We start from the raw sequence: 15232 nt of genomic DNA on the forward strand, positions 1-15232 counted from the left end.
TTAAAATTGTGCCCTGTACAACCAAGTCCAAGTCATTAATATATATCAAGAAAAGCAGCGGTCCCAGTACCGACCCCTAAGGAATACCACTGTACACCTCCCTCCAGTCCGAAAAACAGCCGTTCACCACTACTCTCTGCTTCCTTTAATTAGCCAATTCTGTATCCATGCTGCTACTGCCTCTTTTATTCCATGAGCTTCAATCTTGATGACAAGCCCATTTTGCGGCACTTTATCAAATGCCTTTTGAAAGTCCATATACACCATATCAACCGCATTGAGCTCATCGACCCTCTCTGTTTCCTCATCAAAAAACTCTATGAAGTTAGTTAAACATAATTTGCCTTTAACAAACCCATGCTGGCTTTCCCTAATCAATCCAGACTTGTCCAAGTGACTGCTAATTTTGTCCCGGATTATCATTTCTAAAAGTTTCCCCAACAATTAAACTGACTGGCCTGTAGATGCTGGGTTTATCCTTACACCCTTTTTTGAACAAGGGTGTAACATTTGCAATTCTCCAGTCCTCTGGCACCACCCCCGTATCTAAGGATGTTTGGAAGATTGTGGTCAGTACCTCCGCAATTTCCACCCTTCCTCCCTAGATGCTTCCCATCTGGACCGGGTGACTTTTCTACTTTAAGTACAGCGAGCCTTACTAGTACCTCCTCTTTATCAATTTTAAGCCAATCCAATATCTCAACTATATATTCCTTTGCTGAGACTCTGGCAGCATCTTCTTCCTTAGTAAAGACAGATGCAAATTACTCATTTAGTACCTCGGCCATGCCCTCTGCCTCCATGAGTAGATCTCCTTTTTGGTCCCTAATCAGCCCCACCCCTCCTCCTACTACCCATTTACTGTCTATAGAAGACTTTTGGATTCCCTTTTATGTTGGCTGCCAGTCTATTCTCATACTCTCTCTTTGCCCCTCTTATTTCCTTTTTCACTTCCCCTCTGAACTTTCTATATTCAGCCTGGATTTCACTTGTGTTATCAATCTGACCTCTGTCATGCGCTCCTTTTTTCTGCATCATCTTACTCTCTACCTATTTTGTCATCCAGGGAGCTCTGGCTTTAGTTGCCTTACCTTTCTCCCTCGTGGGAATGTACCTAGACTGTACCCGAACTATCTCCTCCTTAAAGGCTGCCCATAGTTCAATTACAGTTTTGCCTGCCAATCTTTGATTCCAATTTACCCGGGCCAGATCTGTTCTCATCGCACTGAAATTGGCCCTCCTCCAGTTGAGTATTTTTACTTTAGAGTGGCCATGTCCTTTTCCATAGCTATTCTGAACCTTATGATACTATGATCGCTGTTCCCTAAATGCTCCCCCACTGATACTTGGTCCATTTGGCCCGCCTCATTCCCCAGAACCAAATCCAGCAATGCCTCCTTCCTCATTGGGCCAGAAACGTACTGGTCAAGAAAGTTCTCCTGAACACACTTCAAAAATTCCTCCCCCTCTTTGCCCCTTATGTTATTACTATCCACTCTATATTAGGATAGATGAAGTCCCCCATTGTCACTACTCTATAGCTTTTGCATCTCTCTGTAATTTCCCTACAAATTTGCTCCTCTATCTCCTTCCGACTAATTGGTGGCCTATAGAATACACCCAGTAGTGTAATGGCACCTCTATTGTTTTTTAATTCTATCCAAATAGATTCTGTCCTTGACCCCTCCAGGTCATCCTTTCTTTCCAGCACTGCAATATTCTCCTTAATCAATACTGCCACCACCCCCCTTCTTTCTTTCCTTCCCTATCTTTCCTGAACACCTTGTATCCAGGAATATTTAGTATCCAATCCTGCCCTTTTTTGAGCCAGGTCTCCGTTATCCATGTGGCTAATTGCGCCTGCAGCTCACCAACCTTATTTAACACACTTTGTGCATTTACACACATTCTTGTACTCTCTCTTAGTCTGGTCCCATCTACCACCGTACTATTGCTTATTCTAGTGCTATCTTTCTCTCTCAATCCTTTGTGCCTCTTGTTTCTCCTTTCCAATGCTACATCCTGGTGCCCATCCCTCTGCCAAATTAATTTAACCCCCCCACCACCCCCAACAGCACCAGCGAACCTCCCCGCAAGGACATTGGTCCCAGCTCCGTTGAGGTGCAACCTGTCCGGCCTGTACAGGTCCCACCTCCCCCAGAACTGGTCCCAATGCCCCAGGAATCTAAAGCCCTCCCTCTTGCACCATCTCTCCAACCACACATTCATCTGCTTTTTCCTCCTATTTCTATACTCGCTAGTCCGTGGCACCAGGAGATTGCTACATTTGAGTTCCTGCTTCTTAATCTCTTTCCTAACTCCTTAAAATCTGCCTGCAGGACCTCATCCCTCTTTCTACCTATGTCGTTGGTACCAATATGGACCAGGACCTCTGGCTGTTCACCCTCCCCCTCCAGAATATTCTGCAGCCACTCAGTGACATCCTGGACCCTGACACCAGGGAGGCAACATGCCATCCTGGAATCACGTCTGCGGTTGCAGAAACGCCTGTCTGTCCCCCTAACTATAGAATCCCCTATCACTATCGCTCTCCTGACCTTTCTCCTCCCCCCCTGTAGAGCTGAGCCACCCTTGGTGCCGTGGACTTGACTCTGGCTGCGTTCCTCAGGGGAACCCTCTGCCTCACCAGTATCGTGAGAGAGCGAGATGCCTTCAGGGGACTCCTACACTACATGCCTGGTCCTCCTTGTCTGTCTGGCGGTTACCAATTCCCTCTCTGCCTGCACTCTCTTAAGCTGTGGGGTGACCACCTCCTGAAATGTGCTATTCAGGTAGCTCTCAGCCTCACGGAGGCACTGTAGTGACACCAGCTGTTGTTCAAGCTCCGAAATCCGGAGCTCGAGCTCCCCCAGCTGACGACACTTCCTGCACACGCGGTTGACGAGGACATGGGAAGGTCCTGGAGTTCCCACATGGCACGGGATGTGCATTCGACGGGACTAAGGTGCTCTGCCATGTCTCTATTTATTATATTATTAACTAAACTTAACAAAAATAAACTTAAAGACTTAAAAAAAACTCTCACCAGAAGAAAAAACTCACCAGCTACTCACCAATCAGCTCCTTCCCTTGTGCTGACATCACTTTATTTATTTTTTCACCTCTCTCCTGCCGTCCGACCTCTCTCTCTCTCTTCCTTTTATCGCTGATCCCGTGCTCTGCTAGGACTACCTCAGCACAGACCAGAACCTTGGATGACCTCTGGATGACCCAGCCACACACTTCTCGATTAACTCAGGCATCAGAGAAGCTACCCCAAGTAGTATCTTGCTCAAGGGCCACTCTCTATAATGGTCCAACACGACACAGAGGAATGGAATATGGGTTGTGCCCCGCAAATCTCCACAGGATGGGCTCCTGATTTTAATCAGGTCACTGTGGGCAGATGCTAGATACTTACCCATAGCGGGAAATATAGGGCCAACAGTTCCATTGCAGCTATAGGTCCTATAGTTTTAATAGAGTCCTTTCACTTCCTCAATGGATTCTGGGATAGCCTTACCTCCTAACAGTATTCCCATGGCTTTCTCTCACTGAAGAATGGGAAAGGGAGATGGAACAGCACTGAATGCTACATCTGGCATCATCTCACAGCTGGGTAGGCCATTAACTGATATCCAGAGGCAGGTGGAGCAGAACATCTGCTGAGGGCACCAGGTGAAGGGGAAATGGGATGCAAGTGGCTCGTAGGTAGCACTGTGTTAAATGATCCTGTAAGGAAAGCTTCAGATTGTGATAAACTAACTGATAATTCCTTTGGTCTTTGTCTGTTTCCCTGATTGGGTCAAATTCATAATCAGACCGTCCAAATGCTGAGGAGGGGGAGGATGGATGCAAGTGGAAACGGGGAAAAATTCTGGACACCCGTCCTTAACATCCTGTACAGATTCTGAAAGGTTACACATTCACACTCCAGTGTCCTTTTCCTGTAGGTACAAGTTATTGTGCCCCGACACTTGGCCGAACTGGCATGGAACTCCTTCAGAAGGGGTTGAAAGATTGGTGAAACATATTGGCTACAAACAGGAGGACTACAAAATGGGAAGGTACGAGGCAAATCGTGTAGAAAATGTTAACATTCAACTGTAAAGAGTATGTAAAAAAAAATCAAATCGTCCTTAAAAATGTATTGTAACCCCTTCTCTGAATGTACATTGGTCTCACAAGATTAAATTTTCCTCTGTACCGCCTGATCTTTGGGCAGTACTGAGGCAGACAGGGATGGACAATGAGATTTAAGCAGATTCCCACCCATTTTACCAATCGTCTGATTTTTCTGTGCCATTTCTGCTGGATGCCAGAAGTGCTGGGCCAAATACAGATGGATGTATTTAGACTCAACCATTCCAATGCTCTACTAGCCGGCCTCCCTTCTTCCGCCCTCCATAAACGTAAGCTCATCCAAAACTCTGCTGCCCGCATCCTAACTCACACCAAGTCCCACTCACCCATCACCCCTGTGCTCATTAACCTACATTGGCTCCTGGTTCACCAATGCCTTGGTGTTGGAAGTTCTCATCTGAACATTACCTTGTTCAAAAGGGGAACATGGAAAGCCTGAGCTCCATTCAGTGGTCGACAAGCCAGTTCCCCAGCTCAGGAAACCTGATGGGAAGGGTGTCTCAGAGTGGACCTATCGATCAGGAGGGCATTTAAAAGGGTCACAGTGTTTTAGGTAAGTGAGAATCTAACATGATCTAAATGTTACTTTCAAAGTAGCTGCAACTCATTTTTAATTTTCTGGTCAGCTGTTCATCCGTCACACACGGAAACCATGATCAAGAGTCTCAAAGCCAAGCCGCTCAGAATTCTAAGTATATCATCTTGAAGCCACTTCAACACAAACACATCCCCGTCCACCACCTCCCAAGGAGGTTGGTCATTAGTTGATCATGATACAACTGACAAATGGATTTATGCTCTTGCCAGGCAGGCAGCAGGTCTCAGGAGCTCCTCATGAGCAACATGATGACCAGCACAACTCACAACTCCAATTATATATGTAGAATTACAGAATTACATAGGATGTACAGCACAGAAACAGGCCATTCGGCCCAACAGGACCATGCCGGTGGTTATGCTCAACACAAGCCTCCGTCCACCCTCTTTATCTAACCCTATCAGCATAACCTTCTATTTCTTTCTCCCTCATGTTTATCCAGCTTCCCCTTAAATGCATCTTTGCTATTCGCCTCAACTACTCCTTGTGGTAGCGAGTTCCACATTCTAACCACTCTCTGGGTAAAGAAGTTTCTCCTAAATTCCCTATTGGATTTGTTAGCGACTATCTTATATTTCTGGCCCCTAGTTTTGGTCTCCCCCACAAGTGGAAACATCTTCTCTATGTCTACCCTATCAAACCCTTTCACAATCTTAAAAACCTCTATCAGGTCACCCCTCAGCCTTCTCCTTTCTAGAGAAAAGAGCTCCAGCCTGTTCAATCATTCATATACGAGTCTATCATGAATTAAAACACCTTTTAAAAAAAGAACCTTTAAGTTTTTTGTGTTTTGGTGCCCCCCCCACCAGCCAACTCTAAATCATGCCCCATTCAATTATTTGGGATGCAAGCTTCTATCAGTACTAGAAAGTTGAAGAGTTTTGATAAAGATACGACCGATGATTTTTTTGTTTTTCAGAACAAAGATATTTATTCGCTTTCCAAAGACGCTGTTTGCCACTGAAGATGCGTATCAAGTTAGCAAAAATGCCTTAGGTGAGATCACAGACATTCTCTCTCTAACTTTTGATCTTATTTTAATCATAAGGGCCGATTTGACCTCCTCCAGCCCTATAATCCTCCCAGAACTCTGCGTTTTTCCAATTCTGGCCTCTTGTGCATCCCCGATTTTCGTCGCTCTACCGTTGGCGGCCGTGCCTTCAGCTGCCTAGGCCTTAAGCTCTAGAATTGTCTCCCTGAACCTCTCCCCCTCTCTATCTCTCTCCTCCTCTGAGACGCTCCTTAAAACTTACCTCTTTGACTAAGTTTTTGGTCGCCTGTCCTAATATCTCCTTATGTGGCTCGGTGTCAAATTTTATTTGAGAACGCTCCTTTGAAGCGCCTTGGGATGTTTTACTACGTTAAAGGCGCTATATAAATGCAATTGTTGTTGTTGTAAGGCTCTATTCCAAATCAGACGGCGTATTTGCTCACTCAGCTGTTGGAGAGCTAAATGAAGATAAAAAATGTACATATCCCTCTGCTCCATGGGAGGGATTATTAACCATTGATTATTGAGCTGTTTGAACTTTTCCTGAATTGTTGCCAATTACGAAACAGTTCTCACCTTGTAATTTTTTTCAGTCGCAAAACTCCAGGCCAAATACAAGGGCAAAATCCAAAAGGGGGAATTTCAGAAGCAGAAAAAGGCAGGTAAGAGGAAAAGAAGCAGCGCCTTTTGGAGCTGTCTTACTCACCTTTTGTTCTTTCACAGTCTGAGATGAAGGGGAACGATTTTAACCTAATCTGCCCGTCGGCACATTGACAGGATCGGGTGCAACGCTGCTTTTACACCCCGTCTGATTTTTACTCTTCATTGAAGCCCGGCGACTTGAGTTAAAGTTACCCCTGAGATTTCTAAACCCATTCAGCATCTTTTCCAGCTTTTTAAAAACCTGCTCACATGCATGCCATCCATTTCCATGTGACACGGAGAGTGATCTAGGGGCCCTGCCCATGTGTTCTACTTACAATTGGGAAAATAAGGAAGTGGGGGGGGGGGTGTTGCAGAGGTGGAGCTGGGTGCAAAATGGAAAGTGTTCCATCCCCAGCAGTGGCATCCATGGCTTCAGGAGCACATTTGTGGGGAATCAATTAAAGCATTCAAAAAAGAAATGTACAGATTCTGGACGGTGGTGGACATGGAGATGGGCTTGGTGCCAGTGTAGGAAGGAGGTGAACATGGTCACAGCAGGTTCTATATGTGCTCGTTTCTCAGTCGGCGCGGACACTATGGGCCGAATGGCCTCCTTCTGTGCCGTAAATTTTCTATGATTCTATGAAATTGAAGGATATAGTTCTATGATTTCCATGATGTGGGCTTACACGACGGGGCAAGATGGGGAGGCCATATGGATTTTCACATTTTTACATTGTTATACTCAAATAGGGTTGCCAACCCTCCAGGATTCCCCTGGAGTCTCCAGGAATTAAAGGCTAATGTCCATGACACTGATGTGAGCAAACCCAGGATAAAAATCATAGAGGCATTAAAAATTGTGTTTTGAAAATATTTTCTTTGAGCACTTTTGTTTATTAGTTATAAAAGTTGGCAACCCTAGGTTAAGAAGTTATTTTTTATATTTGATTCCCCAGTAAAGAGATACTGATTGTGCACATGTTATTCCTTGCAGCGATCAAGATTGAGACCTGCTGGAGAGGAATTCAGGCAAGGCAGGATGCAGGGAAGAGAGCCTGGGCCGTAAAAGTAATCAAAAAGTACGTGGTCTCATGTTTAAATCATATTTTTTTTAACTGGAAGGCAGCGCGATCTATTGGAGCACTAATGCCCGGTGTCATGGATTACAAGTTCGATCCTGCATTTCCGCTGAATTTCACCTCATTATGTGGACAGGCAGTAATCGGAGTTTTATTGCCTCTGAACAGAGCAGGAGGGGGGAAAAATCAGAGAATAAGTCATCTCCAGCTGTTCCCTTACACCGCAAAGCTGCCAGTTCAGAGTCACATCGACACAGGCCTGGGAGTCACAGGTGATTTTTGGCTGGGGAAGAGACCACAAGGGACTAAAATAGAGAAATTATTAAAGGATAAGCATCCCAAAAAAAAAAATCAATTTTTTTAAGTCATATTTTTAATTGTTAGATGCTTGCTGGTAGAATCACCAACCATGGTAATTAAAATATATTGCCCCTTTGATGAATACTGCCCCTTTAAAGAATACTGTTCCTTTAAGGAGCTACCCCTCTAAAGACTTGTATTCTTTCTCTTCAGATTTATAAAAGGCTTCATGCTCAGAAATCAGCCTGTTTGTCCAGAAAATAAAGATTTCTTGGCCTTTGCTCGGTCGAGCTATCTGATGAACCTCAGGAAGAAACTGCCGAGGAATGTTCTGGATAAAAAAACATGGCTCAAACCGCCTGCCTTTCTGGAAAAGGTAGGGAGAGGTTGATACGGAAGTTTTATAATAAATGTTTTACCTCATTTTATGGCGCCATAAGTATTACTGGGGCAGATAATTTAACAGGGGCCCTGGAAAATCAATTATAAAATGAGTAGCAATAATTGTTGGTAAGATATTTTTTAAATTTCTCCCTCAATTCCTCCCCCCTCTTCTACTGAAATCACTGACTCGTTGTGAGCCACATAATGGCCTGAGTGGAAGGGTACAGGTTTGATTCCCTTACTTTTCTGAGTTCTAGGGTTGCCAACTCTGTTTGGACGTATTCCTGGAGGCTTCATCACATGACCTCCCACCTCTAACTGCCCCGCCTGGTCAAACGGCCTTTTCTTCCCCATCTCCAATATGTTTATAATTAATAAACGAAAGTGTTCAAAGAAAATGGGGAAAAAAAATCCTGGAGGGTCCAGGACAATCCTGGAGGGTTGGTAACCCTACCGAGTTCCCTACCTCGGCATTTCTGCTGCGCGGAAGGGTTAAAATTGGAGCTGTTATTAGGCCTCTGAGATTTGCTTCCTAGTGGCTGGTTGAGGAACTACACCGGGGATGCTTAGGAGAAAGTTGCAGCCATGTAGCCCAGTAAGACTTAACACAGAGAAGGGACTTCACTGCCGTCAAAGGAAGATATCTTTTGCGAAACGTTTTGTTCTGACAGACCTCAGAGCTGCTGAAGGAGCTGCACACACGGACCTTGGTTCGGAAATACTGCAAGGGAATCTCTGCCCAACGCAAGCTGCAGGTAATCCTTCCTTTTAGACTGCTATTCCTGTACATTGACGAGATAGAATCATAGAATCAGACAGCACAGAAGGAGGCCATTTGGCTCATCGTGCCCGTGCTGGCTCTTTGGAAGAGCTATCCAATTAGTCCCACTCCCCTGCTCTTTCCCCGTAGTCCTGCAAATGTTACATATCCAGTTCCCTTTTGAAAGGTGGGCAGTTCACAATAAAGCAACAGCCTGGCAGGAAAAAGGTGTTTCCTCTGTCTGTTAGCCACACTTCTGAGGCCCTTATCCCCAGGCCATTGACTGGATTAAACCTGCTCAATAGCCATGACATATCAGCAACCTGGCTACACATAGTCTAAGCTTTATCGAACCTATTCTGTGTTGTCATTGGGTTTGTTGGTGTCTGCAGGATTATCGACCTTTTCTGAAAATTATATGGAGCCCAAAGACTGAACGACTGCTGTCTGCAACGGACAGAACCTGTCAATTCATTTGCCGTGCGATTTGTCTGATTAGCGTTTTAAAGCCAATCCGCCATTTTTAATTGTCAACTGCGAACAATATTTAACCCCCACGTTGTTTTTCTCTGCTGCCCCAGGGGAACGGTTGTCCTTTGGTGCCTCCCCCCAAAGCGGGCGGTTTTCAGGCGTGAATACAGACAGCGAGACAGCAGGCTATTCGACTGTGTGGGGAGCAGCATGGCCAAGCCTGATGATGCCCACACCCAAGGGACGCATTGATTGCAACTGCTTCAAAATGGCCGTGTCGGGTGAGGGCAGGATTGGGCTCGGCTGTGATGCCCTCCGTAGTCAAACAGCTCGCTGGCACTCACTGTGGAGCACGCAAGAATTGCTGCTTGGGTGAGGTACTGGGGGGTACCTATGGAACCGTACCCCATGAGTGCACCACCTTCGGGAAAGAACCAGGAGAAAATCAGTGGGAGAAAATAACTTTTAAAAACTCTCTTTTTTTAATTAACATGCGTTTTGCACAGATGCAACAAAAGGTTGTGACCAGCGCACTGTTTAAAGGAAAGAAGGATGGATATCTACAAAGTGTGTCCAAACCCTTTAGTGACAGCAGACTTTGTAAGTACGCACTGAGCTTCCTCTGTGCACAAAGAAACAGAAACACATTCCGAGGGCCCTTCACTACAGCACAGTTCCTTCTCAATGTGACATTTTCTCCATCCTCAGGTGAACAGGATATTAACCCGAAGGCTCTTCAGCTCACTCGTCACGAGAGACTCAGGGTAAAGTTTCAAATTGAATCCAGTAAGATCTTGCCTGGTAGGCGCTCAGTTAAAGAGACAGTGCCCCCTGTGGCGGGTGCCAGCTGGGAATATCGTGGTCCAAAACCGGCCACTTTGGTCATGGAGGGGGGGCGGGGGTAAGGGGTAAACGCAAGATGTCACAGATGTGGAACTACGCGGGCGGGAATCCCACGGGATCGGGTGGAACGCCGGATTTACACCCTGCCCAATATTGCTCTCCGTTGACTTCAATGGAGAGTAAAATCGGGCGGGGTCTAAAACCAGGGTCACACCCGATCCCGTCAGTTTCCCGATGGGGGGGGTTAGATTAAAATTGTCCCCAATGGTTTCTGCTGCAGTGCGACCTTTGTAAAATGTATCTTTAGCTTGACGTTTTAAAAATTAAAATGGTTGACACAGGCACCAATGCAGTGAAGTTACCGTATCCCAGTTGCGTGACTGCGCTCTCCTTGGCGTAAAACGACAGCAAGGTGTCCTGCAAAGACGTCTTACCATGTTGGCACTGCCTTCGCGGACGCTCAGTCAAAGGACATGTGACTCTGTGTATTCTGTCCTGTCAGGGTCAAGGGGCTATAAACCTTACCCACCTGGAATTGCCAGATTTCAGCAGTGCCGGTGTGGAATTAGGCAGAGGTTGGGCATGGCCCTTCAGGGAGGGAAATCCCTGACTGCTGGTTTCAGAGCACCGTTGCAGGAGGCCACACAGCGGGTACCTGCAGCGGGTACCTGCCCTTCCTGCCGGGATGGCATACGGTGCCTGACATTTACACATGGAACTAAACCAATGTCATGGTGCAATTAGGTGTTCAGAACACACTTAACAAATTTTACTTCTGTTCTTTTTAAGCTCTCCCTCTCTTCTCCAGAAAGTGCTGGACTGCAGTTCCTCACTCAACATCCACATATTTCCGCTGGTTGGGGAGTCTAGGACTAGGGGACATAGCCTAAAAATTAGAGCCAGGACTTCCAGGAGCGAAGTTAGGAAACACTTCTACACGCAAAGGGTGGTAGAAGTTTGGAACTCTCTTCCGCAAATGGCAGTTGATGTTAGCTCAATTGTTAATTTTAAATCTGAGATTGATAGATTTTGTTAACCAAAGGTATTAAGGGATATGGGGCTAAGGCAGGTGTATGGAGTTAGGTCACAGATCAGCCATGATCTCATTGAATGGAGGAACAGGCTCGAGGGGCTAAATGGCCTGCTCCTGGTCCTATGTTCCTATCCACACCTGTGGTCTGTCCAGATCAAAAGCTGATTCATTTTCCCCCTTTCCAAGGCCAGAGTGTGAAGCTAATTGTTGCACTCCAACTGAGTTCAGTTAACTCAACATTGACCAGAGATCAAACCTAAGACCTACTGGCCTGTTTCACACTGGGCAGTTCATCCACCAACTGTTCCAGAGGGGGAGTTTTCCCCAGGTTGGGTTTTGGAAAATATCACAGCGCTTGCACTGTTTCCAGACTTTTGTTTCTCCTCCATCTTTAGTTATGGGCGAAGACAGTGAAATGCAGAGAAAAGTGGCCAAGCAGTTGCAGGAAAGGTGTTTCAAGTAAGGAACAGCCTGATTATGATTGCGAGTGTTTGATGGTATCTGTGCTCGTTTGTTTTCAGTATGGTGTTGCCGTAATTAAATACAACCGAAATGGCTTCAAACCAAGGCAGAGGCAGCTGCTCTTGATGCAGACAAAAGCCTATATAGTTGAAGAGGACAAAATCAAACAGAAAATCGAATATGCGACCATCAAAGGTAATGGGCTCCTGTCACTGCAATCATCAAACCACTAATGGGTACATATTAAGTATGAACCCCCACACCCCCTGTCAGCCAGGTGCTAGGTCAAAGTCAGGCTGAAGCTTGCCAGGTTTAGGCCAAATAGTGAAAATATTACTTCAAAGTTATCGTTGTGAGACGGAGAGGTGGGATACGGGTTAACACCCCTGATTCTTTCACATGTGAGCTCCTGTTGTCTGCAGTGAGAAGGGGAAATCAGAGGCGGGGAACAAATCCTCTCACTCATTAGACTCTTGGTGGACGGATTGTTTCTTTAATGGATGAAAAATCATGTAGGCTGCAAATCTGCAGATTTAAGCTAATTGGCAAAAGAACCTGAGGCAACATGAGGAAAACATTTTTTTACGCAGCGAGTTGTTATGATCTGGAATGCGCTGCCTGAAAGGGTGGTGGAAGCAGATTCAATAATAACTTTCAAAGGGGAATTGATGTATACTTGAAGGGGAAAAATCTGCAGGGCATTGGGGAAAGAGCAGGGGAGTGGGATTAATTGAATAGCTCTTTCAAAGAGCTGACACAGGCATGACGGGCCAAATGGCCTTCTTCTGTGCTGTATCATTCTATGAAATTGGGCCTATGTACACAAATTCCCAATGTGCATTGCTGCCACATGAAGCTCTGCGCCAGAATCATTCAATTGTATAAATTTACCCCTTGGTGCCTAGTGACGGAGAGAGCTGGGATGAGTCCTCATAGCTGCCTGAGTAAGAAAAGCACATTAGTTTATCAATGATTTACACATTAGCACTGTTATACATGTATTTATCCTGATGGCACTGTTGTACACACCAATATTGTGTCATTCACATTTCAGCATCAGGGGGTTTTGTTGGCAGTGGTGCCACGGTGGTCGGGGGGGAGACTGGGCAGTGCCATTTGGACTGACCGACCTTGTCTACAGGTGCCAGTGGGTAGGGTCAAAATGCATTTTAAAGGAAGCTGCAGCAATGTTAAAGTAGACTAACTAATCCCTCCATGGCTTCGCCCCTCCCTATCTCTGTAACCTCCTCCAGCCCTACATCCCTCCGAGATCTCTGCACTCCTCCAATTCTGGCCTCTTGCGCATCCCCCCGATTTTAATCGTTCCACCATTGGCGGCCGTGCCTTCAGCTGCCTGGGCCCTAAGCTCTGGAATTCCCTGCCTAAACCTCTCCGCCTCTCTCTCCTCCTTTAAGACGTTCCTTAAAACCTACCTCTTTCCTGTCCTAATATCTCCTTGTGTGGCTCGGTGTCAAATTTTGTTTGATTACTCCCCTGTGAAGACATATTACTACCTTAAAGGTGCTCTATAAACGCAAGTTGGGGTTGTTGTTTAACTGAGGGAGTTGCTGGAATGTTTACCTGGAGCATTTTTCAGCAAGCAAGTCCATTTTTTACAGAAATTTTACATATATTTTTAATTAAAATCATATGTTAAAGGTGCTATATAAATACAAGTTTTCATTTTTAAAAGAACTGGATGGCACAATGTGTTTAGACGAATGTCCTTTCACCTCAAGGTCTGGGTTTGTTTTCAGCTGTGTTGAAAAAAAATAAAATCAGCAGATTGATAGTGGCTGTGTTTATTTTTAGGTTTTGTCCTTATTCCAGATGTTTACAGGGGTCAAGAATAGGAGCAGGGCAGTAATTCATCCTTCCTGTTTCCAATTGCTTTACTCTGCCCACATGGCACGAACATCATTGTACCCACTACAGCCATACAGCTTTGCTTCTCAGAGGCTGTGTAAACCCAAGGCAAACATAGTAACAGGGCCTTGCACCCCCCACCCTCCCCACTCCACCCAGTGATAAATTTACCCTTGGTTATTAAAACCAGAAAATCACATTTAGCACCATGCCCAGGGGCTGCATGTGAATTGGACAATAGTCCTGGCCTCGCATTGCTGACAACTCATGTTTCTCTGTCTCCTTTAGGTGTGTCTGTCAGTAACCTGAGTGACGGTGTCTTTGTCATCCACGTGCCCTGTGAAAACAACAAACAGAAAGTAAAGATTCAGCTCCTCTCTACGTTATTTTCTTCTCACATACAGGGGTTCATTTCGACCCGGGGCGACGGTGTAAAATGGGCAATGTGGGATCAGCCGCCCGCTATAAATCTCTCCCAATATTGCCCGTTTTACACTGTTGCCCAAAGTCCAAATTACCCCCTATAAAGTTCTAGCCATGTTAGTTTGTGAAGGAAAGCAAAAGAAAAAGAAACACAATACAAACCAATAACAAAAGGAAATTTGGTTAATTTGCTTGAATATGAAGTCCACAACTTTCAGGTGTTCTGGAGATTTATTTTGTTACATTGCTGTTCTTGTGCCCGATGACCTAGCATCAACAGATCAAGCAGTAACCAGTTCTATTAAAGTTTTAAACAACTTTGCCTACGGAGCCAATCAGCAGCTCACTTGCAAACTCCGGGGCGAAGGGGATTTTAACCCTATCTGCCAAGAGGGCAGTTAAAATCCCCACAGTGTCCGATTTTAACCTGAGGGCAAAGGCCTGAAGCCAGTGGGGTCCTTGTTGGCATGTGCAGAACAGGGCCAGATGATGTCGATCAGATCCCATCGGCATTTTAACTCAGGCCTAAGTGGGGAAGCCATCGCAGCTTTCCTGCCCGGCTCAAGCAGGCATGAAGAGGATCGGGGACGTGAGGAGGCCCTGAAAGATATGGTTTTGTACTTTCCTTTGTGGGGCCAGGAGAAGCAGGAGTGCTACTCTGGACCCCACAAGGAAAGTTTAGGCCCCCACTGCCCCGTAGGGGGAATCACATGCAAATATGCTTTCCACTATTCCACTGCGTAGGGCGTCACCGCTGTGATACACATTACTTAAGATAAAGTCCCATACAATGTGTGAAGATGGTGGTGATGGCACTTCAACTAGATATTGTACTGACTGTCTGTCCCATGTATGCAGGGCGATGTCATTCTGCAGTCTGACTACGTGTTTGAGACGGTGACCAAGCTCTGTACAATGGCCCGCAAGCAAAACAGCATAAAAATCGTACAGGGCAGGTAGGTTAAAAAAAACTACACAGAATGACAGAGATGGAAGTGCATCGTATTTTTCAGTCCTCGGCTTTTGTATGCCACAGGATGATACCGGGGCTAAGAGGGTTAAATTATGAGGACAGGTTGCATAGACTAGACTTTTATTCCTTTGAGTATAGAAGGTTAACGGGTGATTAACTGAGGGTGATTAAAGGAGTTGATAGAGTGGATAGAGAGAAACTAATTCCTCAGATGGGGGAGTCCAGAACAAGGGGCATAACCTTAAAATTAAAGCTGGG

The 15232-nt window shown here is 45.6% G+C and overlaps 1 protein-coding gene across 1 annotated transcript in view; it reads left to right on the plus strand.

Moving 5' to 3' along the window:
- myo1ha (myosin IHa) overlaps positions 1 to 15232 on the plus strand; it is a 54575-nt gene that overhangs the window by 33410 nt on the left and 5933 nt on the right. Inside the window, exons 19-29 of the mRNA XM_068006331.1 lie at positions 3954 to 4067; positions 5661 to 5737; positions 6326 to 6394; positions 7375 to 7459; positions 7973 to 8135; positions 8815 to 8898; positions 9881 to 9974; positions 10083 to 10138; positions 11772 to 11907; positions 13867 to 13937; positions 14860 to 14957. Coding sequence (XP_067862432.1) covers positions 3954 to 4067; positions 5661 to 5737; positions 6326 to 6394; positions 7375 to 7459; positions 7973 to 8135; positions 8815 to 8898; positions 9881 to 9974; positions 10083 to 10138; positions 11772 to 11907; positions 13867 to 13937; positions 14860 to 14957 — 1047 coding nt within the window. The remainder of the gene's footprint in view (positions 1 to 3953; positions 4068 to 5660; positions 5738 to 6325; positions 6395 to 7374; positions 7460 to 7972; positions 8136 to 8814; positions 8899 to 9880; positions 9975 to 10082; positions 10139 to 11771; positions 11908 to 13866; positions 13938 to 14859; positions 14958 to 15232) is intronic.

This window comes from Heptranchias perlo, chromosome 25, assembly GCF_035084215.1.
Source record: "Heptranchias perlo isolate sHepPer1 chromosome 25, sHepPer1.hap1, whole genome shotgun sequence".
Taxonomy (NCBI): domain Eukaryota; kingdom Metazoa; phylum Chordata; class Chondrichthyes; order Hexanchiformes; family Hexanchidae; genus Heptranchias; species Heptranchias perlo.